This window comes from Rhinolophus hipposideros (assembly GCF_964194185.1).
Source record: "Rhinolophus hipposideros genome assembly, chromosome: X".
In the NCBI taxonomy this organism is placed as follows: domain Eukaryota; kingdom Metazoa; phylum Chordata; class Mammalia; order Chiroptera; family Rhinolophidae; genus Rhinolophus; species Rhinolophus hipposideros.
This window is the reverse complement of record NC_138046.1, coordinates 9178470-9206370: the sequence shown is the minus strand read 5'-3', so window position 1 is coordinate 9206370 and position 27901 is coordinate 9178470. Positions and strand designations below refer to the sequence as shown.

Sequence of the window (27901 nt, the reverse complement as noted above, 5' to 3'; positions counted from 1 at the left end):
GCGGGTGCTGTAAGTGCTTGGATGAAACCACAGTGCCCCCTGTGGGTCACTCTTACACAGGCCCGGGGTCCCTGTCCATCTCCATAGTGCAGTCATTGCAGCTATAGTCCCAAGCAGTGACACCTCAGTGGCAAGGCTGGGAAGCCTACTGTGCCAGGCCCCAGCTGGCCGTGCAGAACTACTGCACAGAAGAGTCACTCGGTGGGTTTGGGTTGGAGGACGTGGTGCTATTTCACTACAAGGACACAAGTGCCACCCACCTCAGTGTGCAAACCTTCCTAGTATCCACCGCATCTTGCTCAGGCTGAAATGTCCGGCTGTCTTTTCAGTTTGTAAGTCAAGCTGCAAGGTCATGACAAGAGCATACTTTACCCCAACAGGCCACTCCGCACATGGCTGCAATGAGTGGCAGAGCCCCCGTCCCTGCTTGGCTTTCTCGGGCTGAAACCACTGCGCGAACTCACAGCCACCCTCGACACTGCATCACCTGACAAAGGAAGAACCTTAATCCCGTCACAATGCAATGATCTGTGAGGTTCCTTTTAATTTAATGCAAACACGAGACAGTTTACAATTCACACTTAAACACAAGCACATAAGAAGTAAGGGGATTCTTAGATCAGTCTCTATTTCTTCTTCCTCAGGGAACTGGTACTAAAACCCAACCCAAGTGGCCAAGGCAGTGGGCCTGGCACTGTTCTATGGGTTGCACCCAGGAGAGCACCCCACACCACAAACCTGCCATGTCTCCTTCCTCCGCGTGCTCGGACTGATCGTCCACACTGAGCTCCCCATCACCACATTAAGCTGACACAGATTGGCTATGTTCAATCGGCCCGTCTAGTTCATTCACTTTATCTCCGCTATCACCTGGGACAGGCCTACACTGGCCAATGCAACTTGGAGAGAATCACAATTGCAAGAGTCCCGGGGGCTTCTGCAGGCGTCAGTGCTCCCCTGACGAGGAGGAGCGTTCTGCAAATGGGTGACTGAGCGACCTTCCAGGCGTGGCCAGTCCCTAGGGCCAGGTCTGAGCACTGGACTGTGGCCATTGTGCAGAAGTCACCCACATAGCTAAGGAGGAACAAGATGGGTCTGTGAATCGAAGTCACAGCTGCTGAGGTGGTGGCTTCACTGTGCACGCTGCCTTCTCATGACAGCTGGAGGCTCTTAGCCATCACAAGCCTCAAAGGGAAGCGAAGGGAGCTTCGGTGTCCCGACAGCGCTAGTGCCCGCACCGTGCCTGCCATGCCAGGCATCACACAGGTCACATTACTCCTCCTCGTCGCTGCCATGACAGACTGCTCTGTAAAGGTCCACACTCCGTGGGGGCAGGGAGAGAAGTAGTCTACCATCTGGCCCTGTTTTTCTTCCTTTAAAATGCCTCGGGGGCCTTTGGCACGCGGCCATCCTAACGCAATCCTCCCCTGACTCCGGTTCCTTAGGACACTGGCCCTCCCCGGGCCCTCAGGTCACCCTATCTACGAGGCAACAGGTCATGGATACAAAAATCCTTCATGGCTGCCTCCAGCCCAGCACCGGTGACGGGGTGAGGCCATCAGCCCTTGCCATCCTTGGGAGGAACAAGCCTAGCAAAGTTGACAATCTGGCCACTGCAGGCAGGGAGGGGCTGGAAACAGGCACACCTTCCAAGCAATGCGTCCCCTGCACAACCTCCTGGAGCACAGGGCGGCCACATTTTCCTTCCTCCGCAGCGCTGTGCACAGGTATGTCCTCAGTAGGTGGTGTTCCCCACCCCCTCGTACACATACACTCCTGGGCTGTCTGGCACATGCCCCCACGCAGGGAGGGGTCTTTCAGGGCCCACAAGCCTGTACGGGGGACAGATCCGAAGGGCAGCATCAAGCCACGTACCACACCTGATTACCACCCCGCAACGAGCCTGTTTTCTAAATAAGTGCTAAAAGGAGCACACGAGGCATGCATTAGACAACCTGCAGGGTCTGCTCAGATTTCAACTGTTTCCTTAACAAGTTGGAGTTGCCTCATCCCAGTTTGGCAGACAAGGCGCTAACACACAGCCGTGTGGGGGCAAAGAGGCATGTGAACTCATAAACAGGACCCGAGCTTTCTGCTGACCTACATTATGCTTTCAGAAGTGCTTTTCGGCACTGCAAACTGATTATCAGTAGACATGGCTCTAGCTCAGCCTCTGACGGCAGGGCGCCCAGGGACAGGACCACATGGAGGCTAAGGGGAACATTCCAGGGAGCCAGCTCTGCTCCAGCCCAAATCAGACAGCGCCGAGCCAGGTAAGGGGCCAGTTCCCGGGTTCTGGTGTTTACCACACTGAACAGACCACAGTACTCATCCCTAGGTGTTTAGCACACTGAGCAGGCCAGACAGGTAACTACAAACTTACCAAGTCAGCTGTACATCACTAAAGCAAGCAAACCCTCCCCTTACCACCCTTCCCCCACCCCCCGTACATTTCTAAGCCAACAACAAGCATACAGCATGCCTGTGGCTTTGATGCTCATTATTGACATCTGTAACTTTTGCTACCAATATAAGAACACAGAGTGGACGGTGAACACCTCCCACGCCCAGAATAAAATGCATTTTCAGTATATGAATGATTCCTAAAAACCAATCATGTCAACCTGGGGACCACACCCGTCCCCCATGGAATCAGATGAAACTTAGACCTGAGAGTCACAGCTTCCTACTTCTCCAGAAGGTTCCTAAACTCTCAGGGCCGGACTATCATGGCATGCATGTTTGCACTTAAAAAAAAAAAATGAAGTCTCCACGTGGGCCAACTTTCTAGAAGCCCAGCAGTGTCAAAGCTGGAACTGGAAAGAAGGACCAAGATGACGACCCCCACCCTGCCCCATGTGGTGTGTGTGTGCACTGGGTGCTCGCTAGTTTGCTCCTTGCAGTGGCTTCAAGCACTGGGTGCTAGCTGGGCCCCCTGACAGCCCTCTGAGGTCACACCAAGGGCTGCCTATTGGCAGAAATCCGCCAGTGTACCACCTCAGGCGTGACATTACCCTGTGGTCAAACTCTTGTCCTCTAAGCAGAAGTGTCCTCTTGCCCTCTGTCACCTCAGTTTTTCCCCTCCCCAGCTCACTAAGGCCTGGGACGGGCTGGCTTTGGGGAGTCAGTGACCCGGTAGCTCCTGAGGCTGGATTTCAACACCAAGTCTCTTCAGAGCACCTACAGCAGGGGGAGACCCCAGTCTGTGTGCAGGGCACAGAAACCAAACTCACAATCACCCAGAGCTCATCCAGAAAACTTAGAACAAGAAGCCAATGACATCGAAGCGGAACTACAGCAGCTGTGGGTCCAAATGAAATAAGGAGCTGGGTCCCCAGTGGCAGCACCCCTGTGCGTCTGCTGCTGTGTGGCACCTCAGATCCGGGGCGGCTGGGGCTGCGGGGGCTCTGTGGTCTGTGGTGGCAGCGCTGAGAATTGCACTGAGGAGAGAAGACACCCATTAGAAGGGATTCATTGCCATCCTACACAGAAGGCGCACACACACAAGCCAGCCCCTGCTGGGGCAGCGATGTGGCTCTCCGCCTGTCCTGTCCAGGGGCTGTAGCAGCTCAGCCCCTGCCGGGGAACCTCCCTTCTGACATCCACTGTGTCCCCAGGCAGGGTAACCCTGGGCCCTGGAGAGGAGGAAGCTGGTCAGCCCCTGGGAACAGCTCAGCCTCCATTTCCTCATCTGCAAAGTGGGAATGCTCCTGATGGGATTGCGGAGAGGATCATTTTAAATAAAGTATTCAACACGGTACCTGGCCCACAGCACCTGCTCACACGATGGTGGCTAAGAGTTTTAGAAATGATCACAGTGAATGCTACCGTATGGTCACTTTTCCCATGTTTTCATCCAGGGCTCTTGAGTCCACTCAGTGCAACACTGCAGGTACCCATCCTAAGCAATGGCAGGAAGTACCCTGCTCCCCATTACCCATCAGTGTGGCCCATCCCCCCACCCGCTGCTGCACTCCCCTCTCCCTACCTGCACCCACCCTGGCATCTCCTGAGGAGAGCTGCTGACTCCCCGCCTTCACACAGCCTCTCCTGACCACCACCAGCATTCTGGGACCCTAGGTGGTATCTGCCCTGAGACTGGCCAACTCCAGGCCGGCAGCCTGACCGTACACGGCCTCTATCACCTATGGACCCTGCACCCAGAAAGGGCTTGATGACCACAGAACGGGGACAGAGGGAGGTAGCGTGGGGCACGTTCTCCAACAACAGGCCTGTGTTTTAACCCAGTTCCCTCTTGCCTTTGGCAATTTTCAAATTGAAAGGTTAGGAGTCTAGATTGAAAGATGCCCCATGGCTCTATCAGAGTTTGTCTGGGAGGTGTCTATTTCCACGGCAGGGAGCACAGGGACCTGGGGCTCATGCACATATGACGAGAGCAGAGTCTGAGCCTCAACAGTGCACAGAAGTCCTCGACATGGCACCATCTGGCCCTGGTATCCAGCTAATCGGGTGCAGGGTACAGGGATCTCTAGGCCTCTGCAATCCCTTGCTCTGGCTGGACATTCTAGAATGAGCTACCTCTGCCCTTCCCACTTCCCAAGTACAGTTCTGCTGAGTGCCAGGCCCACTGACTAGGAGACCTTCAGCAAGGGACAGTGGACAAGAAGTCCTTACCTTGGGGTTCCTCACACACGACGGCTTCCAGGTTCTCCCCCTTCACGTAGTCTGCATTGACACCCTCTGCGAAGGGCAAAGGGCAGAGTTAGTGATGGACACAGAGCTCAAAGGCCTCCCACTGTGATCGAGCACTCCTGAGCAAGTCCTCCGTGACATATAGAAACACACAACGCCCTTAATGGACTCAGACCCAGCACCCGGGCCACCTGAACGTCCTTGTCAGCAAACACTGGCTGGCTGGGAGCGTGCTGACCTGCCCAGGACTCCTCATCATCGTCCTCAGAAATAGCAACCAGCAAAGGCCCCTGACAGTCACCCCATCCGCAGAGGACAGGTGCCACCACGTGTGGGGCTGTGGGCCAGGCAGCAGAGCTACCCAGCATAAGGGGCACCCAATGGCAGGGTTCCGCATCACCCCTGGGTCCACATGCTGGCCCAAGGGCCAGGGAAGCAGAGAGGGAGCCAAGCACCGCATGAGTCACTGATGGATGTCGAGCAGTGAGGGGCAGATGGCTGAGTGGGGCTCACTATAGAGAGGCCAGCAAAGCCTCCTGCTAATGTCCGGCCCTCCCAGCAACACCTGCATGGAGAGGCCAAGCGGCTCCTGCAGGCATGGGAACAGCGCTGCCCCTGCCCCAGCGTGCAGGGCCCAGGGCGCACAGATGAGAGCTGCTCTGGTCTGGTTAGTCATTTGGGCTTTCTCCCCGCCTACTTCTGAGAGGGACGTGGGGCCTCTAGAAAGCATCTTCTGCATGCTAGCACTTCAACTACTGAATAGCACCATGCCAGATGCAAGGGCCATTACTCAAGACTCGGAGCAGACCCTACCCCTGCTGCTGCTTGGGGACAGTCAAGAGTCCTTGTCTCATCCCTGGATAAGCAGGAAACTGTAAACCTCATCAGAGCCCTGGGCCGGTGGGAAAATTGGGTCATGGTTCTAACCAACTAACCGACTGAGCAGGCTCCAACGTAAGTCACTCCACCATCCAGGGCTGCATTCAGGATTCTCACCTAGAAAAGTACACCTGCCTGCCCTGCTGCTCGTTGGGCTCAAGGCAGACACCAGATAGGCCCAGGAAAAATGAGTGTGTTGCTCATTGGCAGGAGTGGACAGCCCCCATCCAAGGCAGTGCAGGTGATGGAGCTGGTAGAAGTTGTTCCCAGCTGATGGGAGGGGGCTGGGAGATGCGTCCTAAGCCCCTAGTCACTGCTCGGCTGCCATCCTGGTGTGCACTGGACTGGCTTCTGCCTGTGGGCAGCTGTCTGGTTGCCCTTCATGGACGACTGCCAGTGGGCATCTGCGTCCCAGATAGGACCCTCCCCATGCATCCCTGAACCCAGCCACACCCAGCCTGGGGACAGAGAGTCTGGAAAAGCTAAAGATGGTTGTGGTCGAAGCCAAGTTGGAGAGTGCCAGGAAGGGGGACAGCGTGGAGAGCTGTGAGAAGGGGCAAGAGCAGCGGGGTGGGGAGGGAGGACCACAAGGCCTCGAGGCCAAAGCAGAGAGGAAAACGAGTAAGTCAAAGCATATCATTACCTTGAACTTCTGCTGCATCTGAAGGCAAGACGCAAAGCTTAGGACCCTGGAGCAAGAACTGAGCCCCCGGCAACAAAGCACACGGGCTTTCTGTGAGATGTACTGGCCCTTGGCACTGAGGGCAGAGATGGGGAAGCAGAGGGTCCCCAAAACGTGAGCCCCTTTGGTGGCAGCAGAGGCTGGAAGCCCCTGAGCACCACAGAGCCTCCTAGAAGCCACATGCTACCCTTCCTCACCCTCCTGGTGCACCGGTGAACCATTTCCGCTCTGCCTTTCCTAACCTCCATGCCGTGGTGGCTGAGGCTATTCTAGGCAGAAGCTCAGCACAAAGGGCAGGGATTGGAGATCCCCACTCCCAGCTTCACGGTGGGCTTAGCCACCCCACACCCATGGGACTCCTTCTGATTACAGCCCATCCTAGGTGCCAGGGACACATTGGTAGATGAAATGCACAGGGTCCCCCAGGGAGCTGACAGTCCAGAGTTATGGGAAGTGGGGGTGCAGCAGTCACAGACAGGGAAACAAACCAACAAGGCCAATCCTGTCGCACAGGCTTCACACCAGTCGGCAGGGGGCGCTGTGGCCGCACGCAGGAAAGACATCGAGTCAGGGCCTACAGGCAGTGAGGGAGGGAAGGCTTCCTAGGAGGGTACCTCAGGCCCAAAGGATGAGAGCTAGGTGAGGAGAGGAGACACTGCAGAGGATGCTGGAGACAGCAGGGCACACTCAGGTAAGTGAGTATGGCTGTGGAGAAAGGCTTCTGGGCCCAGGGCCACAGTAATCGGGACGGGGTGGGGGGGTTGTGGAGGGGAAGGGATGTAGTTGGAGCCGAACCATAAAGGGCTTTCAATGCCAAGCTCGGGGGTTCGGCCATGACCTAGAGAGCAGTGGGGAGCACAGGAGGTCCTGGCAGAGCTGGCCCTGTGCATTTTAAACAGGTCCTCCTGGCTGCTGGAGAAGTGTGGGGGCAGGCAGGAGGCTGATGGAACCATCCAGATGGAAGACTAGGACATCTGGCCTGGACCGGCAGGGGACACGGTAGTGCTGTGGCCCCAGAGAAGATCTATGCAGGGGGCACAAGTCCCAGGTTTGGGGAACGCACTGATGTAGGGTGGGGGGGACTGGATTCCTGTGAGGGGAGGCCACAGAGACGGGGTGGAGACAACTTACTAATTCTAAAGAGAAAGTTGGTAGCCCAGGGAGTGGATACAGAAGCAAGACAGGTCCTCTTCAATGTGAGGGCACTCCACACTCGATTCCCTTCTGTGCAAACTGGGGGTGATGATACATACCGTGTGTCCCCCAAAATAAGACCTAACCAGAAAAGAAGCCCTAGCATGATTTTTCAGGAGAACATCCCTGTTCATAAGCCCTAATGCATCTTTTGGAGCAAAAATGAATGTAAGACCCAGTCTTATTTTGGGGGAAACATGGTACTACTTGCACGAGTATGTCCAGGTAAGGGAGTCAGGGCAGTGTGGGTTAAGCAATGATGATGATATCATTAACACACTGAGGGGAAAATCTGGGCGTCAAGGACATGGGTGGAGGGACCACCTACAGAGAAGTAGTGTGTGCACTGTGAAGTCAGTCCCATGGAGAGGAGCCTGCCCTTAGGCTAAATGGGGGTGGGGGAGACAGGGGAGAGGCCTGTTGGCTCCCGCTCTGCGAGGGCAGTGGGTTCCATGAACTTCCTGGGAGCCACCATTAGCCCCACGAGCCTACTTGCCTCTCTGGCCTGTGCCACCCCCGCCAGCAGGCTCACCCCCACTGCCTAGCCCAGTAACGCCCTCACTTGAGGTGGCCCCCCCAGAAAGAGATTACGTCCACATTCTCCAGCCTTTTTGCCACATAGCCTTCAGCTGTTATCAACACCCCCCTCTTTTTGGTTTATCCATTCCCAGATATCATATAAATTGCTCAACTCTATAGACCTAGGCCTTCATGTTCTCACGATTTATGTGGCTTTCCTGCTAATTCAATTTGTAAAACCTCATATCTGTTTGTTTCAGGAAACAAGTGTGAAAATAACGTGTTTTCATTTCACCTTAGTGTCCCCATAGACACAAACAGATATAACCCAGACATCTCTTTTTTGGTTTGGAAATCAACCTCTTTTCCCTCCCCGTTCATACCGACTGACACCCCTTCTAGATTCTTTGCTTCCCATCTGAAGCAAGCTCCTTCACCAATCCTCCGAGCCTCCATTTCTTCGTCTATGAGATAAGGGTGTCCATCATACCTACTCAATCGGGCTGTGGGAATTCTCACTGTCAGGGTAACGATGCTGTACTGGGGTACATGGTGGCTCCCAAACTACATGTCCATGTCCTCATCCCCGGAACCTGTGGGTATGACCTTATTTGGAAAAAGGCTTGTCGTGCGGGGTGTCCGGCGGGGCGGCCTGCGGGGTCTCTGCTCCCGCTCCCCACATAAGAACGCAGGACATGGTGAGGCCAAAAAGGAACACCCAGGAGCCATGGGTAGGGAAGTCATACCACTATGGTCTCACTGGAGGCTGGGTTCACACGACGTGCGACCTGCTGTCCGCTTTGCTGCCAACCGACCAACTCTCCTCGACTCTCCTTACTCTCCCTCAGTCTCCTCCTTCACTCTCCTCGGCTCCCCTCCGTAGCTGCGGCAGTTATATCAGTGGCCAATGGCTTAATGGCTACAGCTGATGGCCAACCAGCCACAGCTGACGGCCATCCACTATCTGAGCAAGCACCTCTCCACATGAGGCCGAGAGCCTGGAAACTGCTTTCTGGGGCTCTGTCCCCACAGGGTCTTTGTAGATGTCACTAAGTTAAGGATCTCGAGATGAGATCATCCTGGATTATCCAGGTGGACCCTAAATCCAATGACAGGTGTCCTTTTGAGAGACAAAAGAGGAGAGACACAGACACAAAGGGCAAGGCCATGTGAAGACAGAGGCAGACAGATATCGGACTGATGCAGCCATAAGCCACGGGACGCCTAGGGCCACCAGAGCCTGAGAGCCACAAGGAAGGACCCTCCTCTAGAGCTCCCTGGAGGAACCAACTCTGCTGAAACCTTGATCTTGGACTTCTGGTGTCCAGAGCTGTGAAACAATAGATTTCTGCTGTTTTAAGCCACTCAATTTCTTTGCTTTTGAGCTGGGACAAGGGATAGTTTTAAGAACAATGCAGCTTCCAGGTCTGCTCTCCTTCTGAGTCTTCCCTATTCATACCACCCTATAGCCAAGCTTCTCAATCCCAAATGAGTTGACAGGATCTCAACCAAGGAGACTACGAACGGTTGTGCAGGTTGTGCACTGATATGTGAATGGTGCCCCTGGAGTGCTGCTGTGCACAGCCTGTGTAGCTGTCTGTATGTGGTGGCCCTGGTCAAGATTGTTACATAAGAGTAAAAGAAGCAAATGTGATGGCCAGATGAAAAATTAGTTGGATACTTCAGCAATATCAACATTCAAAGCATTCTGGGACCTGGGTTAGTCTTCTGGGAAGCTCAGCTCCAGGCTAGAATGAAGGACAGAGGCCTAGAGCAAGAGTAGGTTAAGCCTCACAGGGGACAGTCCTCAACTTCAAGAAAGACGGGAACTACCACTGAGTCATGTTCTGTCACTTGAACTAAAAATGGCCAGCCTTAAAGTAGAGATACACTCTCAGCAAACAGTGACACACATTAAACACTGCACTTCTAAAATGAACCAGTGTGGTCTTTCAGTTCACCCCCAATAGCACCCCTACAGGGTTCCCAGCATGGGATACCTGCCAGCTTCCAAGATAGGATTTCACGTGTAACTCTGCAATTTATCCACATCTTCTAGATTCACAGCTACAGCATGAAATGGAAGCAACCTAGCTTTCACAAATCTAGCATGGGTGGATGGGGGCAAAACCACACTCTATTCTCTCTTGCATTCCTACTCCTTTAAAACAATTTGTCATTCTATATATTTTAAGATTGTTCTGACTCGTGGGGGGAGGTGCAGGGGCACCGGGGCACTGTTTTCTTAGGACATGAAAGGGCGGGGAGGGGGGCTGGCTTACCCAACAGTGCTGCCTGCTGGGTCTTAGCGATGCCCACAGCCTGCTGCCTTCTGCTCCTGAGGAAACTGGCAGCATGAGAGGGAGCTGTTGATCCAGAGCCTCTGAAGGCCCCAAATTCCTTTGGGTGAGATCTGAGGCCGTATGGAAATTCTCTGGTCTCTCTTGTTTGATTACAAGGAAACATCACAAAGGTCATTGGGCTCTACCCCCGGCTTCTGGGATCTGGAACCCTTGGGAGACCAAGGTCATTTTGTCCAGCCCCATCCTCTCTTCCAGGCTGGTTTATACTTCCGTTGCGTCCCCAAGGATTTCCCAAAGTGCAACTCCACCTCCCCCTTCCCCAGAAAGCCTTCTCTGAAGTTGTTCTCAGGAAGGCTGTGGAATGGACCTGAATCTCAACTTGCTCATGTTTCTGCCCCCTTCCCTCCAAAGACCTTGACCATTTGTTCATATCCAGGAGTTGGGGGAATGAAACAGCTGTGGGCAGAGCCACAACAGGCCACAGGGCAGGTCCACTTACGCTGAATGCGGAAGCAAAACTTCTTCTGCTGGTAGGAGATGTAGCTGGAGACGGCACCGATCAGGGCCATGGCCAGGGCACTGGCCACACCGGCAATGGTGCCAGTCTCTGGCGACATTCCTGGGCAAAGGAGAGGGTGGGAGAAATAAGAAGTCAAGTGAAGAGCACCACAAGGATTGGCTCAGGCACTGAGTTAAGCTTGCTCCAATGCCCAGCACCCTCAAGCCAGTATGAGAGGACTACGCCACTTGTACGTAACTAAGGAGTTCAAATGACACAGTGCCCCCTTGGATTTGCCAAGTGCTTCTCATTTTCTGTAAGGACTTCCATTTTGACAAGCTTAAAAGGTGGACATGGAAATGGTGCCGTCCCTCTAACTGAGTCCCACACAGGTCTCTAGGTCTCAGGTCAGGGGGCTTCCAGTGGTGCCACCTCCCTAGGGATCCATATTTTCATGCATCATTCCTGTAAGTGACTTCATCCCTCTGCTGTTAGCCTCACGGTTCTCTACCAGAAACATTCAGGGGAAGGTCGGGAAGGCCAACTCTGAGACGAGAGCAGGCCAGCACTAGGTCTCCTTGTGCTTTCCAACAGAAACCTTGGAACTCAAACCCACCGGCTTCAGTCTCGTCATTGCTGCCATATCGGCCATCACCTGGAAAAAGGACAAAAGCACTTAGTGTCCGCTGTGAGCCCATGAGCCCCCAAAATGACAGTCACTGCTGTCATTGAGCATTTGTGATATCCTGGCTCTCTGTGCACAGTACTCCACTAAATCTCTTTGCAATCCAGTGGGACAGGTCACCCGGCATCCCTACCTTACAGGGGAGGGAGCAGAAGCTTGCAGGTGGGGGACTTGCCGGCAGGTGGCGGAGCTGGGCCTGTGCCAGGTGAGCCTGCCTTGTGAATGACGACAGTCTGTGCCCCACGTATCTAGTATTTCCTGTAAGAAGTATTTATTCTTTATCTGATTCGAGAAATATGCTTCTGTAAAACTTTGTTTTAAAAAAGGATGAAAGGCCAGCATAAAAATAATTTATAATCTCACCAGCCAGCGAGATTTATGGTTAATATTTCACTTTACTTTCCTCCTGTGCTTAGTGCTTTGTATGTTTTTCTTCAAATCTAGATGTTTCTGCTCATGTAATTTAGGTACATATACAGCATCCTTCTGATATGCTACAGGATTAAGTCATAATTAAGAGTTTGTAAGGGCTTCCACTTCCATCTTGGCATAGACCTGAAGTTGTTCTTGGAACAATAACAAATCCAGGCTGACAATTCCTTACCCAAGATTTTTAAATTCAAAAGGTTCTGAAGTATCACAGAGATGGAGAAGAGAATACTGGTGGACAGGAGTTAGGGAGGGGGCTGGCTGTGATCCTTGTGGTGACAGAACTGTCCTTTATCTTGACTGTGGTGGTGGTCGCAGGAATCTACGCATGTGATAAAATTTCATAGTGTGTGCGCACACAAACACTTCCCCAGACGGCAGCCCCCTCACAAGCAAGTGGTGCCATTTCAGGATATTAATTAGCCTTGAGCACTACCTTCACGTCATCCTCTTCTTCTCATGGCATAACGCTCATTAATGGAGGGTGACTGTGTTCCCAAAGCCCAGGATTATTAGGGGAAACCACCCTGGGATGTTGGAGGCAATGAACATTTCCTTCACCAATCAAAGAGTCTGAGGGAATGTAGATTCCTGGATTGTAACATATGTCCCCTGTCTAGTAAGAGATGCTGGTAATGGGGGAGACTGTGAGGATAGGGGGGCGGGGGGTATGGGAACTCTGCATTATGCTCAGTTTTGCTGTGAACCTCAAAGTTCTCTGAAAAATAAAGGCTATTTTTTTGTTAAAGAGTCAGGAGCGGAGGGAGAAAAAGAGGTTTGCTATGTTCCCACCTGGGGCTGAATCCTTGGGTTAAATGCATTTTATAAAGATCTGTGATTGGATATGAATAGTTATTTATAAAACAAGGAACACTGGCATTAAAAAAAGAACACCACAATCACTCCTGTTGGAGAAACGGGGACAAGAGTCCCCCTGTACATTAACACGTCAGCGGCAAGGCCACTTGTGAGGGCTTGGAGTCCAACTGTGTGGGCCCATCAGTGGTACTCCCTCTGTTGCACTGGAGGGGTAAGCCCCTTCACAGATCTCCTCTTCTGACCTGTTCACGTCACTAGATTTCCAGACACGGCTGAGCAATTCAACCTACTCTTTCTTTCACCTCGAGGTACAATGAAGCTGAGTACTCACAAGTCTCTTTTTCCTTATTAATATTTGGTCACGAGGATTCACAGGAACTTGAATGATGCCTGGGTTAAGAGGGTGTACATGAAAGGTAAATAGGACCACCCCTGCATATTGTTCCTCTGGGGGCTTACACAGAGGTCTGGCACTCTCCCAGGCTGCCAAGAAGACTCAAAAGCTCAATACTTCATGTCTCTAGGAATTCCTGACTATCTGACAATCTGTAGTTGTACGGAAGCATTATCCTAAGAAGATGACAAAAAAAAAATGTTATTTCTTTCCCTTCAAAAAAAGTGACCGTAAGAGAAATGCAAATAAAAACCACAATGAGATATCACCTCACCCCAGTCAGAATGGCTATCATCAACAAGACAAATAGTAACAAGTGTTGGAGAGGCTGTGGAGAAAAAGGAACCCTCATACACTGTTGGTGGGAATGCGGACTGGTGCAGCCGTTATGCAAGGCAGTGTGGAGGTTCCTCAAAAAATTATGAATAGAATTACCAAATGACCCAGCAATCCCTCGCCTGGGTGTCTACCCAAAAAAATATGAAAACATTTATACATAAAGACACATGTGCTCCAATGTTCATTGCAGCTTTGTTTACGGTGGCCAAGACATGGAAACAACCAAAATATCCTTCAATAGATGAATGGATAAAGAAGTTGTGGTATATATACACAATGGAATACTATTCGGCAGTAAGAAAAGATGATAGAGGAACATTTGTGACAACATGGATGGATCTTGAGAGTATAATGCTAAGCAAAATAAGTCAGACAGAAAAAACAGAGAACCATATGATTTCACTGATATGTGGTATATAAACCAAAAACAACAAAAGAACAAGACAAACAAATGAGAAACAAAAACTCATAGACACAGACAATAGTTTAGTGTTTACCAGAGGGTAAAGGGGGTGGGGGGTGGGAGATGAGGGTAAGGGGGATCAAATATATGGTGATGGAAGGAGAACTGACTCTGGGTGGTGAACACACAATGGGATTTATAGATGATGTAATACAGAATTGTACACCTGAAATCTATGTAATTTTACTAACAATTGTCACCCCAATAAATTAAAAAAATAATATATATATGTATGTGTGTGTGTGTGTATATATATATGTATGTATATATATATATATGTATGTATATATATATATATATATTTTTTTTTTTAAAGTGATCACATCCTGTAGGCAACTCATTGCTCAGAAGGGCATGTGAACTAGAAATACCATGAGGCTAAAAAACAATTGGACAATAAAAAGCCAGTCATTCTAGATTATTCCATCCCTTCTAGTTGCATGAATTTGAACTGAAATCAACACACAGACCTGCCACTGGAGTTAGCAAAGCCAACGTCACAGCTTTTGTCTTCGTTTCACAACTAAGCTCTGTTCACTTCCTCTGAGCACATGCTGAACCCAGTCCTTTAAATGCATGCTGTGTAACACATGGTACTGGGACAACTGATGAACCATTGGCATAAAATAAATGTATCTAATCCAATACCATCTGTGGAACTAAGTTTTCAATAAATATAAAATAGATGAAGGCATACAAGCACTATAAGAAAATGCAGGACAACATTTACATTGTCTCAGGTTAAGGAATCAGTATCTAAATGACCCTAAATCCAGAAACTCAAAATGGAAAACATTATATCGAAAGTAAAAACTTCAGTACTAAAAGCACAAGCAACAAAAGAAAAAAGATGGATAAATTGGACTTCATCAAAATTAAAAACTTTTGTGCTTGAAAGGACATCATCAAGAAAGTGGAAAGAACACTGGAGCACACTTGTCTTTATGCATAAAAGTTTTCAGATTTTTTGGGTAGATACCCAGGAGAGGGATTGCTGGGTCATATGGTAATTCTATTCGTAATTTTTTGAGGAACCTCCACACTGCCTTTCATAATGGCTGCACCAGTCTGCATTCCCACCAACAGTGTATGAGGGTTCCTTTTTCTCCACAGCCTCTCCAACACTTGTTACTATTTGTCTTGTTGATGATAGCCATTCTGACTGGAGTGAGGTGATATCTCATTGTGGTTTTTATTGTCACCCCAATAAACTTTAATAAAAAAAAGAAAGTGGAAAGACAAAACCATAGAATGGAGGAAAACATTTGCAAATTGTATACCTGATAAGGGACTAGTATTGAGAATATATAAAGAACATCTACAGCTCAATAATAAAAATTTTAAAATGGACAAAGGATATGAATAGATATTTTTCCAAAGAGACATACAAATGGCCAATTAGCACATGAAAAGATGCTTAACATCATTAGTCATGAGGGAAATGCAAATCAAAACCACAATGAGATGCCACTTTACGTGCATTAAGATGTCTATAATAATAATTAAAAAGGTAAAAGTGTTGGCAAGGATGTGGAGAAATTGGAACCCTCACATATTATTGATGGGAGTATAAAATTGCCCAACTTCTATGGAAAACAGGTAGGCAGTTCCTCAAAAATTTCAACACAGAGCGTTACCACATGACCTAACAATTCTAGTTCTAGATATGTATACCCAAGAGAATTGAAAATATATGCCCACACAAAAATCTGTATACTCATTTCATTGCAGTATTATTCAAAAAGCCAAAAAGCGGAAACAACCCAAAGGTCTATCAATTGATGAATGGGTAAATAAAATGTTTTTGGAATACATGAAGAGGGCTTAATAATAATCCCTAATGTAAAAGGACCCCTTACAAATCAGTGAGAAAAGATAATGATTCCAGTAGAAAAATGGGCAATGTATGTGAACAGGTAATTTCCACGATATATTAGAAGTGTCTAAGAAGACATAGAGATGGGAAGTGTTTCACCTCTCTTGGATTGAAAGTTATGCAAATTGAAACAGGATAGCATTTTGCCTGATCAAATTTGCAAAGATTACAAAACTGTAATAGCCAGTGGAGGTGAGCATATGAGCAAACACCGGTTTACTTCCTAGTGGTGGAAATAGACGCTGGTACAACCATTTGGCAGTACACTTGAAGAGTTGCATCTTTATAAATTTACACCTCCTGTGACCCAGGAATTCAACTTCTAGGAATTTATCTGACAAACAATTAAGGTTTTGTTTATTATGCTATGAGGATGTTCAACACAACACTGTGTAGAGTAGTAAAAAGCTGGAGGAAGTAACCTCTCTGTACAAAAATAGGGACTGGTTAAATAAATTATGGTATAACAATATTATGCAGTCATTGACATCGTATTTTAGAGTACTCTTTAATGACAAAGATATTCAGGGTATTATTGAATTAAAATGGTTTTTAAAAGGTAGCATGATCCCATTTTTATAAAAATAAACACAAATATTTACAATGTAGAGTTATGAATAGAAAAAGTACTAGAAGCATATACTCCAAAGGATTACTGGTGATTCTTCCTAGATGGTGAAACAATAAACAAGTATTTTTCAATACAATTTCCAAAGTGTTTAAAATATGCAATTCCCGTGCAAATCTATCCACCTGTATTTTTCCACAACCGGAAGACTTCTCGAAAAGGCTATTTCACAGGTCACTGGCAGGATCGTCATTTTCAAGGACAGTGTTTCGTATGCAGAGCTACCTTCTGAGTTCACAATTATATACTAAAGAGACTTGAATAGCCCTCTATTGTACTAGCAATTTGCCTGTACAGCATATCTCATACTGCAACTGGCTTTGAGCACAGAAACTTATATGTATAGCGATATGGGATGCTGGAACTCTAGGGACCACTGTCATAGCAATAGCGACTGTCATAACTATAGAAACTGCCACTGTAGCTTTAGGAACCCCTGAAACTATGGAGACTGCCATAGGGATAGCTACTGCTGTAGCTTTAGCAATCACCGTAGCTATAACAACCAGCGTAGCTATAGAGACTTCCCATACCTATGAAGATAGCTTAGTGACCACTGAAGCTACAGGGAACACTGTAGAACAGGAGGCATTACCTCAGTGAGGAAGTCGTAAATAAGCCCTGTTGTCAACAGAAGTGTTATATCCTCAGCATATTCAAATACAAAAGACAACAATGCACACATACACATACACATCAGTCTTGAGCCCTACACAGCCACATTGCTGGGAGACAGGGAGGCAAGGCACATGTTTGCTCTTTCTGAAAACAGTACAACCCCGGGCTCACAGTGAGTGCCTGACACGTCTGAGTTACCAAGGGCATGGAGAGTAACATGGGAAGATTATATCTAGAATTGCTAGGGGGGATATTCAAATACTTAAGGACTTTTGTAAGTATTCCAGACTTCCAGCCATAGCTGGAACTTCTACATTTTTTAAATTGATTTTTATTATGTTTTTTAAAAGTGGCAGCAGAAATGCAAAATAAAATTTAAAAAATTTTTTAAAATGAGTAAACAAAGAGGGGAAAAGACTTGCTTCAAATGACCCATGGTTACAAAGTCAAATGGAACTGAAAAAATTGGCCAAAACATGACTGCCTGGGCTAACCACTGGGGATGCCATTGCTCACTGTTCCAGAAAGTCTCCCAGGCCAGGATTTCCTCCTTCCACCCACTTAGGGATGAGAATGCTCACCCTCTCAATAATAACAGGTGCCCTGCCCCAATCTGACACAGAGCCCTGCAACGCCCCCTTCCTATGCTAAGCTCTCAAGATACCAAAAAAGTTCTCTTGGAGAAAGCCCCTATGTTCATGTTACACTCCTGGGTATGTGGGCACGTGTGTGTGCATGTGTGCATGCCTGCACGTGTGCCCACATGCATGCACACATGTCCATGTGCATATCTGTGTCGGGGGCAGGGGCTACGAGGGAGCAAGTAGGTTTCTTCACGCTTTAGAACACTAAGACCAGAAAGCTTTTCCTCACATCTGAGACAACTTATTTCTTCACAGTATGAAAGCTTAAAAAAATATGGAAACAGGTGCAAAGAATTAAGTTAGAGACACATATACATGAGAGATCTAGAAAGGGCTATTCAGAGTGAATGTAGGCTATCTGGGGGCAAATCCCTAACTTTTCAGCTCCTGATGGAAAACCCCAACTCGTTTCACTGTGCCCACAGCTGGGCAGACCACCTGGGGGAGTCGGTGGTGACCAAATAGCCAGTGGACGCCTGATGGGTTTTAGCCAATATTTCTGGAGTAAGCCATTCCTCTTCAGCTCTTCTGCCATGCTTATGTTCCCATCGAGACTCGATTCCCTGTTACATGAGATTAACTTAATAGCCTGTAAGGGATCATGAGAGGACCCAGATACTTTGAGATAGTGACAATCAATACAGCAAAAATGGAAGAGAAATGTTTTCTTCAAAGACCCAGTAGGGAGAATGGATTAAAAATGATGTGGTCTGTCCATACAATGGAATATTACTCAGCCAAAGAAGAAATGCTGATCCAAGCTACAACATGGGTGAATCCTGACAACATTATGCTAAGTGAAAAAAGCCAGAAACAAAAGGACAACTACTGTATGAGTTCACTTATATGAGGTACCTAAAGTAGTCAAATTCACAGAGACAGAAAGTACAATGAATGTGGCTATTAGGGACTGGGGATAGGGAAGAATGGGCCATAACTGCTTAATCAGTACAGAGTTTAAGTTTGGCAAAGTTCTGCACATAGATAATGATGGTTGCACAGTACTGTGAATGTACTTAATTCCACTGAAATGTACACTTAAAAATGGTTGAAAGGCCCACATATATATATGGAAGATAATTGTTGACAAAGGAGCCAAAAATATACACTGGAGGAAAGACAGCCTCTTCAATAAATGGTGCTGGGAAAATTGGAAAGCCACGTGTAAAAGAACGAAACTAGACTGCTATCTGTCACCATATACCAAAATTAATTCAAAATGGATCCAAAACCTAAATATAAAACCGGAAACAATAAACTGCATAGAAGAAAGCATAGGCACTAAACTATGGCCCTTGGGTTCAGAGAGGATTTAATGAATTTGACTTCAAAGGCAAGGGAACTGAAAGCAAAAATAAATGAATGGGACTGTATCAAACTAAAAAGCTTCTGCACATCAAAAGAAACTGTCAACAAAACAAAGAGGCAACCAACTGAATGGGAGAAAATATTTACAAACAACACCTCTTATAAGGGGCTAATATCCAAAAGATATAAAGAACTCATACAACTCAACAACAGAAAACAAACAATCCAATTAAAAAATGGGCAGAGGACCTGAACAGACACTTGTCCCAAGACATACAAATGGCCAACAGATATACGAAAAGATGCTCAACTTCACTAGCTATTAGGGAAATGCAAATCAAAACCACAATGAGATATCACTTCACACCTGTTAGAATGGCTATCATCAACAAGACAAGTAATAATAAGTGTTGGAGAGGCTGTGGAGAAAAAGGAACCCTCATACACTGTTGGTGGGAATGTAAATTGGTACAGCCACTATGGAAAACAGTAAAAAATTAAGAATAGAATTACCGGGGGGGGGGGGATAAGGGGAAAGGTGAAGGGATTTGGAAGCAGCTGGTAACCACAAGATGGCCTCAGGGTTTTTTTGAAAATTAATTTGGGGAAGGTATTCAATAATGTTGTAAAGATTTTGTTGGGTATCCGATGGACATGCGTCCTATTTGGGAGACCACCTCAGGGATACTGTGGATACCTGATCATGGCATTGTACACCAGAAGCTAAACATTAATGAATGCCAACTATAAATTTATATATATAATGTGATGGTTCAGTGTGAGGTCGGAGGGATAGTGGATGGGGGGAGGGGGGTTCACAGTGTGAGGGATATAAATGATGAACGTCTAAGTATTACCTTGTCTTGTACACCTGAAACTAATAAATTTAAAAAAAAAGAAAAAAAAATAGAATTACCATACGACCCAGCATTCCCTCTTCTGGGTATCTACCCCAAACTCTGAAAATATTTATTCGTAAAGATATATGTACCCCTATGTTTACTGCAGCATTGTTCATAGTGGCCAAGACATCAAACAACCTAATTGTCCTTCGATAGATGATTGGATAAAGAAGATGTAGTACATATATACAATGGAATATTACTCAGTCATAAGAAAAGATGAAATAGTGCCATTTGCAACAACATGGATGGATCTTGAGATTATTACACTAAGTGAAATAAGTCAGACAGAAAAAGTGGAGAAGCATATGGCTTCACCCTTATGTGGGATATAAAACTGAAAGCAATGAATGAACAAGACAAAAACTCATAGACACAGACAACAGTACGGTGGTTACCAGAGGGAAAGAAGGGTGTGTGGGGGGGAGGTAGAAAAGGATAAAGGGGGTCAAATACATGGTGATGGAAGGAGAAAACTGACTCTGGGTGGTGAGAACACAATGCAATATACAGATGGTGTGTTATAGAATTGTACACTTAAAACCTAACCAATTTTACTAACCAATGTCACCCCAACAAGTTTAATAAAAATTAATTTTAAAATAATTGAAATGGTAAACTTTATGTATATCATACTACAATAAAAAAGATTCTTACAAATAACTCAGTAAGGCCTCCTGGGGGCCAAGAAAAGTCCAGGCGACTTAACGTTCCAGACAGGGAGAAAGCACAGAGGCCTAAGCAAGGCTTTCCATGTGTGGTATTATGAGAGAAATAAAACAGACATCCAAAGGCAGAAAGCAGTCTGCTGAGCCTAGGAGCCTGCCAGGCGAGTAGGGAGGGCAGAGGAAGCTGTCTATGAAAAGCTCTAGAAGGAAATCAAGGACAGAGGCTCCTGCAGGTTCCTCCTGAGAACCAAGGAGGTTGTATTTGGAGGGAGACAGCACTTAAGGTGACAGTCAACTAGCTGACCACAGCCAAGAACATCTTCTCATTTAACTCTGGGAACTAAAGGTGATGGCATTCATGCCACACACCAGGGGACATCTTCACACAGCCAATATGCGAGACCCAGACACATGTGAAAGAAAATGTTTGTATCTCTTTAAACGCATGGATTTTGATTCTTGCCTCAGTTTTTAAGAACTACATGCTTTTGGCCTGAAAATTTGCCATCTGGGAGTAAAAAGATGCCCAGTTTGATTCTAACATTAAATTTTCTGACTGAAAAAATGATATAGTATTTTCTGCCCCGTGAGCCCAAAGTAGTTGCAAACAAGCAGCCTGTAACAGAGTGAACCCAGCATGTAGGCTACTAGATCCAGAGGCAGGAGGTACTGACCCCCCAAAAAAGGCATCAACGCAGTGGAGGGCTGCGTGCTACAAATCAACTTTCACCTTTAGATCGCCAAGGAGAAGTTCCGGGAGTGGGGGCTCTTCTCTTTCTGGTGTTCTTTGCAATGCAGGGAGGGTTTGGGCTTAAAGCAGAAGAAAAGCCCTCCCTGAAAAGACCCATCCCAAGGGCTGCCACTTGAACGAGCTGCTCACTGAAATGCTGGCTTTGAACAGACCCAGAAGTTCAGGGAAGGTCCAGTAAGAACAGGCAGGGGGTAAAATATCCAGCCAGGCCAATGAAATGCTGCTGCCCCAGAATGATCTTTAAGGAGACCAGAAGGAAGACTGTCCCTGAGGGTGCAAAGGCGCTTTGGAGAAGGGAAAGCGTGAGCAATGGCCTGTCCCTTTTTGTTCCTTCCCTGACCCACTCTCTTCCCCTGACCCAGCCCTTCTCTCACCCCCTGTTGATACCATGGGTCAACTTATCAAGAGTTTTCTGACCAACATGCCAGTGGGGGTGATAATGACACCCCTCTTTCCCTCCAGGTCCTTTAACAATTGAGAACATTGAAAGATTCAGGGGAAGATCAGGGAAGGCATTCATTTTATGAATGGGCTAGACAAGTACACCAGCAACCTCAAGGGCAAGGCTTCTGTGTACTGAGTTAGAAAATATGGCCTGAAGCCAGATGGAAGCTTCCTGCTATTTCTCTTCTCCTCTCTCACAAATCACCCTGAAGCTTACCTGGGGGAAAGCAGGGTTTACAGACCAGATCACACAGTCCACATATTCTAAGAGTGTACACACTGCCAGACAACTACATGGAGTGCCCCAGGCTCCCTCACTCCCTTCAGGGTCCAAGAGAAAGCATTTCATGCCATGACTCCATCACTAATGTGGCCCAGAGGGTCATCAGCCTAGCCAATCAAATGCCTCACCTTTCCCTTAATGGGGAGGTGGGCATGACAGGGTAGAAAGCAAAGCCAGGTGTATGTTCCATCCCAACCCCCCTCATTTCAGCACTTTTGCTGGGGGTGCCAGGGATACACAAGGTAAAGGGTGCCTGCCTTCAGGAAGCCAAATCTAGCAGGAGTGAAAAAGATACACGTGGTCTGACAATTAAGTTCACGGCCTTGTTGCACCAATGTTGCTAACCTTTTTTGATATCAGAGGGATTATTCATTATGTATTTGTACCAACTAGACAAACAGTTCACCATGTTTACTATGTGGAATTGCTGAAAAGGCTGCGTATAAAAGTTAGATGACCCGAACTTTTCACCAACAATTCATGGCTCTTACATCACGAGAATGCACCAGCTCACACGGCACTGTCTGTGAGGGAGTTTTTAGCCAGTAAACAAATAACTGTATTGGAACAGCCTCCTTGCTCACCTGATATGTCCCCCAATGATTCTTTCTTTACCCAAAGATAAAGGAGATATTGAAAGGAAGTCATTTTGATGACATTCAGGACATCAAGGGTAATACAATGACAGCTCTGATGGCCATTCCAGAAAAAGAGTTCCAAAATTGCTGTGAAGGGTGGACTAGGCGCTGGCGTCGGTGCATAGCTTCCCAAGGGGAGCTCTTCAAAGGTGACCGTAGTGATATTCAGCAATAGGGTATGCAACACTTTTTCTAAGATGAGTTCGCGAACTTAATTGTCTGACCCCCTACGTGACTCAGGTGTGGCTGTTGTGATAAGGGCTCCCCTGTAGGGTGAGAGGAACTAGGAGAACCCAGAGGCAAGAGATGGATGTTGTGACACAGGGCCAAACTGAGGCAGAGGGAAAAGGGCCAGAGAGGTGCGGAGCCTTCAGAGAGGAGGCAATGTTTGAGGTGTCTCTTAAAGGGTGGGTAGCTTAGCATTCTCTGAGGAATGAGTGGGAATTCATTTGGTGGAAGAAAGGCATTTCAGACAGAAAAGTGACATGTAAAGGCCCAGTCCATTTGCATATTTGGAGATGAAAGGAACCCAGTGGTCTAGGGCACAAAGATACCGCAGCAAGCTAAGGAGATTTAACTTATCTTACAGGCAGTGGGAAGTTACTAAAGAGACTTTAAAAAAAATTTCCCCAACATTTACTTAAAAAACTTTTCAAACATTAAAAAAAGTTGAAAGCGCTGTATACCAAACTCATATACACACCCTCTGGTTTTATAGTGAACATTTTGCATTATTTGTTTTATCATCTTGTCCATCCACCGCTTTCTTATTTTTGTGATGCAGACATCACTTCATGTCACCCCTCAACATATTGTTACTTAGAGTTCCACATTTGCTTATGATTCCTTTTACAAGGCAAAATTTACGTATAGTAAAATACAGAAATCTCACGTGTACCATTTGGTAAGTCTTGGCAGATGAATACACCTGCCAAAATACAGAATGTGATCAACACCCCAGAAAGTTCACTCGTGTTCCTGCCCGATCACTCCCTGTCTGTGTGTCAGCCCCAGAAGCCATGGATCTCACGTGTAACATTGCAGATTAATTTGCAAGTATTACAACTTCATAGGTTTGGGCTCCTGTAGTATGTACTCGTTTATTTCTTTGGCTTCCTTGACTCAGCACATGATGTTTATCCATGTTTTTATGTGTATCAGTAATTCATTCCATTGTATGAATATATAAATATATCACAAATTGTCTATCTAATGAGTCTCCTATGGATACTTGGGCTATTCCCAGTTTTTTTGTTTTGTTTTGTTTCACTATTATAAACAAAGCTGCCATGAGCCTTCTTTTACGTCTTTTTTTTTAAACGTAAGCTCTCATTTTTGTTGAATAAGTGTGAAATTGCTGCGACATCAGGGAGGTCTATGTTCAGTTGTACAAGAAACTACATTCCCACCAACAATGTACGAGAGTTTCAATTGCTCCACACCCACAGCGACATTTGGTGGTGTCAGTCTAATTTTAGCCATTCTGGTGGGTGTCTCGTGGTATCCCAATGTGGTTTTAATTTGCATTTCCTTAATAAAAAACGATTTTGAACATCTTCATATAACTTCCTCTGTGACGTGCCTCTTCAACTCTTCTGCTCATTTCTTTTTTAACTGGGCCATCTTTTCATTATTATACAGGTCTGAGAAGATCAGTTTCATATTCCTGATGGTTCTCTCTGGCAGCTGCATGGAGGACAAACTGGAGCCAGGAGATCAGTTAAGACATTAAGGTAATGACCCAAGTGGAGGTGACATGGGTCTGGGCTTCAGGAGGGGCAAAGAGAAGGAATATTCTAGATTCAAAAGATATTAGAGGAGAGGACTTCCAGCATGAGGGGATGAGGTCAACAAATCATTTCCTCAAAAAGCAACTATAACCCTGGATAAGCAGACAGCCATTTCAGGAAACAGATTAGTTCCAGTGAGAACAGCTGGTGTCTGAGGCCTTCTTCCTCAGGGTTGCTCTCATTTCCCCTTCCCCCAGAAGCTGGTTCAACTGGGGAGGGGTGGACAGGCCATGAAAACCAGCAACTCTACTGCAGCTGCTACAGGGGACCTACACAACTCGCAGCACTTCAGTTAATATGGCAATCTCAGTGGCAAGTGAAGAGGGAGAGCCAGCAGCTCCTTTATCCTCAGCAAGCCATCAACCAGTCAACTTGTCAGGGATTTAACGGGGAGGTGAGAGGTGAGACAACAGATGCAACCTGTGGATGAGAGCCTGTCACTGTCACCTACAGACAAAATATGAGGCTCCTACAAGGCCAGTAAAAATATTTTCTTGAGAAAAAAATATATAACAGATAACATATTGTTTCAGAAATACACTCCAAAACTATAGTTGAGTCTATGTGCTTAAGACCCAAGGTTGGCAAATGTATGAATTACGATTGTTTTTATGCCGACGATCATCACTTATTTAAAGGTGATGTTTTATCTTCACTCATGGCATTAGCATATTGGCACATAGGACAGTGTCTGAGAATTGCATTGTGTCCTTATCACAACCACTTTTCATTTTCACATTTGTATTTTTTTCTGGGACCCCTTTTATCTTCTTTTACTGACATCTATAAAGACAGAGGGTATAACTTAAGCTAAAAATTGATTATTCTTTACAAGAGAAGTTCAAATATGAGCCTAATTAAAGAATTTCCTAACACTTCCTCCTTGTTAAAGCATGACTTTTAATAAGGAACCCCCCCGACATGTCATTCAGACTCTCATTCATGTGCATGCGTACATAAACTGCTACTGTCCTCATCTCCCCATCTGGAAATACCATTTGTCACCCAGGAGTAATTGGCTAATTTGTTGGGTTTGCCCTTTAAATGTTCCATGTTCTCCTGACACCGGCAAGTTTCATTTAGAAGGCTTTAGAGCTTTTTACTCAAGATAACACTGTTTGGAGAGGTGTTTTGAAGGACAGATTTGACTACAGTATCCTTTCATTAGGGAGAACACTGTTCCCATATGAAAGGCACAGTTCCTGCAAAAAAGGAGCAAATGCTACTTACTACCATAGCCAGGATTGCAGGGAGTGTGGCAGGGTTACAACCAGATACACTCATCACTTGTTACACTGATTACCACAACTTACCATCAAAACAGGCTACAATCACAAAGTGCTACAACCAGAACTTACCATTAGAACAGGGTACCATCGCGATAGTTACAACTACAACCACTTATGTCATAACCACATTACGATCACAGCAATGCACCATAACAGGTGACAACCACAAGTAAAAATCAAATTACAACCATAACCTGCTTTGTCATATCAAGTCTGGCTTGGGGTGGCCGGATGGCTCAGGTGGTTAGAGCACAAGCTCTGAACAACAGGGTTGCCGGTTCAATTCCCATATGGGCTGGTGAGCTGCACCCTCCACAACTAGAATGAAGACAATGAGCTGTTGCTGAGCCTCTGGAGAGGAGGCCGGATGGCTCAGTTGGTTAGAGCATGAGCACTCCACAACAAGGTTGCCGGCTCAATTCCCGCATGGCATGGTGGGCTGTGTCCCCTGCAACTAAAGATTGAAAACGGAGACTGGACTTGGAGCTGAGCTGCGCCCTCCACAACTAGATTGAAGGATGACTTGGAGCTGATGGGCCCTGGAGAAACACACTGTTCCCCAATATTCCCCCAATAAAATTTAAAAAAAAAGACGTTGGCTAACATTCTTTCCATATTAGGATCAGATCTTGACATACGAAGTCTGCCAATTAAGTTCGCAAACTTGTTGCAATGATGTTGCTAACATTTTTTGATATTGGAGGGATTATTCATTATGAATTTGTACCAACTGAACAAACAGGTAACCAAGTTTACTATTTGGAAGTGCTGAAAAGGCTGCGTGAAAAAGTGAGACGACCTTAACGTGTCATTAATAATTCATGGCTCTTGCGTCACGACAATGCACCAGCTCACATGGCACTGTTTGTGAGGGAGTTTGTAGCCAGTGAACAAATAAATGTATTGGAACCCTCTCCCTATTCACCTCATCTGACCCCCAATGACTTCTTGCTTTACCCAAAGATAGAGGAAATATTGAAAGGAACACATTTTTTATGACATTCAGGCCATCAAGGGTAATACGACGACAGCTCTGATGGCCATTCCAGAAAAAGAGTTCCAAAATTGCTTTGAAGGGTGGACTAGGTGCTGGCATCAGTGCATATCCTCCTAAAGGGAGTACCTCAAAGGTGACCATAGTGATATTCAGCAGTGAGGTATGTAGCATTTTTTCTAGGATGAGTTCGCAAACTTAATTGTCTGACCTTGTATATTATGATAAAAGGTTTATATCTTTGGCATTTGGGAAACTAAAAATATATGGCCTTAGAGGAGGAGGTGACTATGAAAGGCCAGCATGAGACAGTTCCCTTGTGATGGAACAGTTCTGCATTCTGCTACCCAATTGTGCTCATGGTTACTCAAATCTACACGTGATAAAATTTGGCAGACCTATGTGAACACACACACACTCGAGTGCAGGCAAAATCTCATGAAATTTAAATAAGGTCTGTACTTGACTTAATAACAGTATTGTACCAATATCAGCTTCCCGGTTTTGACAATGTACTGTGGTTATGTAAGATATCATTATCCCGGGAAACTAGGTGACAGGTACACAGGAATACTCCTGAACAATTTTTACAACTTCCTGTGGGTCTTAAACTATGTGAAAATAAAAGGATATTTTAAAAGATGTCTGACTTGTGATGGGTCTCTTTAAAAAATGCTTGTCATAACGAGTCTTGCTTCTCCCATCGCAAGGGTGACCGCCTCCCCAGGTGGGGAGCTGTTCCCAATGAGTCCCTTGACCCTCAGTCACTGTAATTGGTGCTGTCTTGGCAAATGGCTTCTCCTAGTATGGAGACATTAACCCCCACAGCATCCTGGCTTAAGGAACATCAGAGGAAATGTGTGGATTTTCCAAATTGGATTATAAACACCCCCCCTTGAGCTATACAGCCCACATCATTCCAAGTGAATCCCAAGTTATAAGCAGGGATGGGTGGTAACCTCCTCTTATTTCCCAGAGGCTAACAATGGATCAAACTATTGGCCACATAATCACATTTTTTTAAATTTATTGGGGTGACAATTGTTAGTGAAATTACATAGATTTCAGGTGTACATTTTTAATGACAATAAGGTGTTTGGACAGATCAATGCTCCTACCTCTACCCTTGTCAGGTTTGTAGCCACCACCCCCTAGTACGTCTTCGAGATCCTTGTCTGAAAAACCTGGAGGGAAAAAAAATGCATTTCAA

At 46.5% G+C, this 27901-nt stretch overlaps 1 protein-coding gene across 2 annotated transcripts in view; it reads right to left on the bottom strand.

Moving 5' to 3' along the window:
• Positions 1-524: 524 nt before the first annotated feature.
• CD99L2 (CD99 molecule like 2) overlaps positions 525-27901 on the bottom strand; it is an 87954-nt gene continuing 60577 nt past the window's right edge. Inside the window, exons 5-10 of one of the 2 annotated variants that reach the window (XM_081041979.1) lie at positions 27810-27875; positions 11346-11384; positions 10730-10849; positions 6176-6193; positions 4636-4701; positions 525-3440 (exon numbers count right to left, since the gene is read on the bottom strand). In XM_081041979.1, the coding sequence (XP_080898105.1) occupies positions 3376-3440; positions 4636-4701; positions 6176-6193; positions 10730-10849; positions 11346-11384; positions 27810-27875 (374 nt within the window). In that variant the 3' untranslated portion in view covers positions 525-3375. The remainder of the gene's footprint in view (positions 3441-4635; positions 4702-6175; positions 6194-10729; positions 10850-11345; positions 11385-27809; positions 27876-27901) is intronic. The other variant, XM_081041980.1, reaches the window with a different exon arrangement.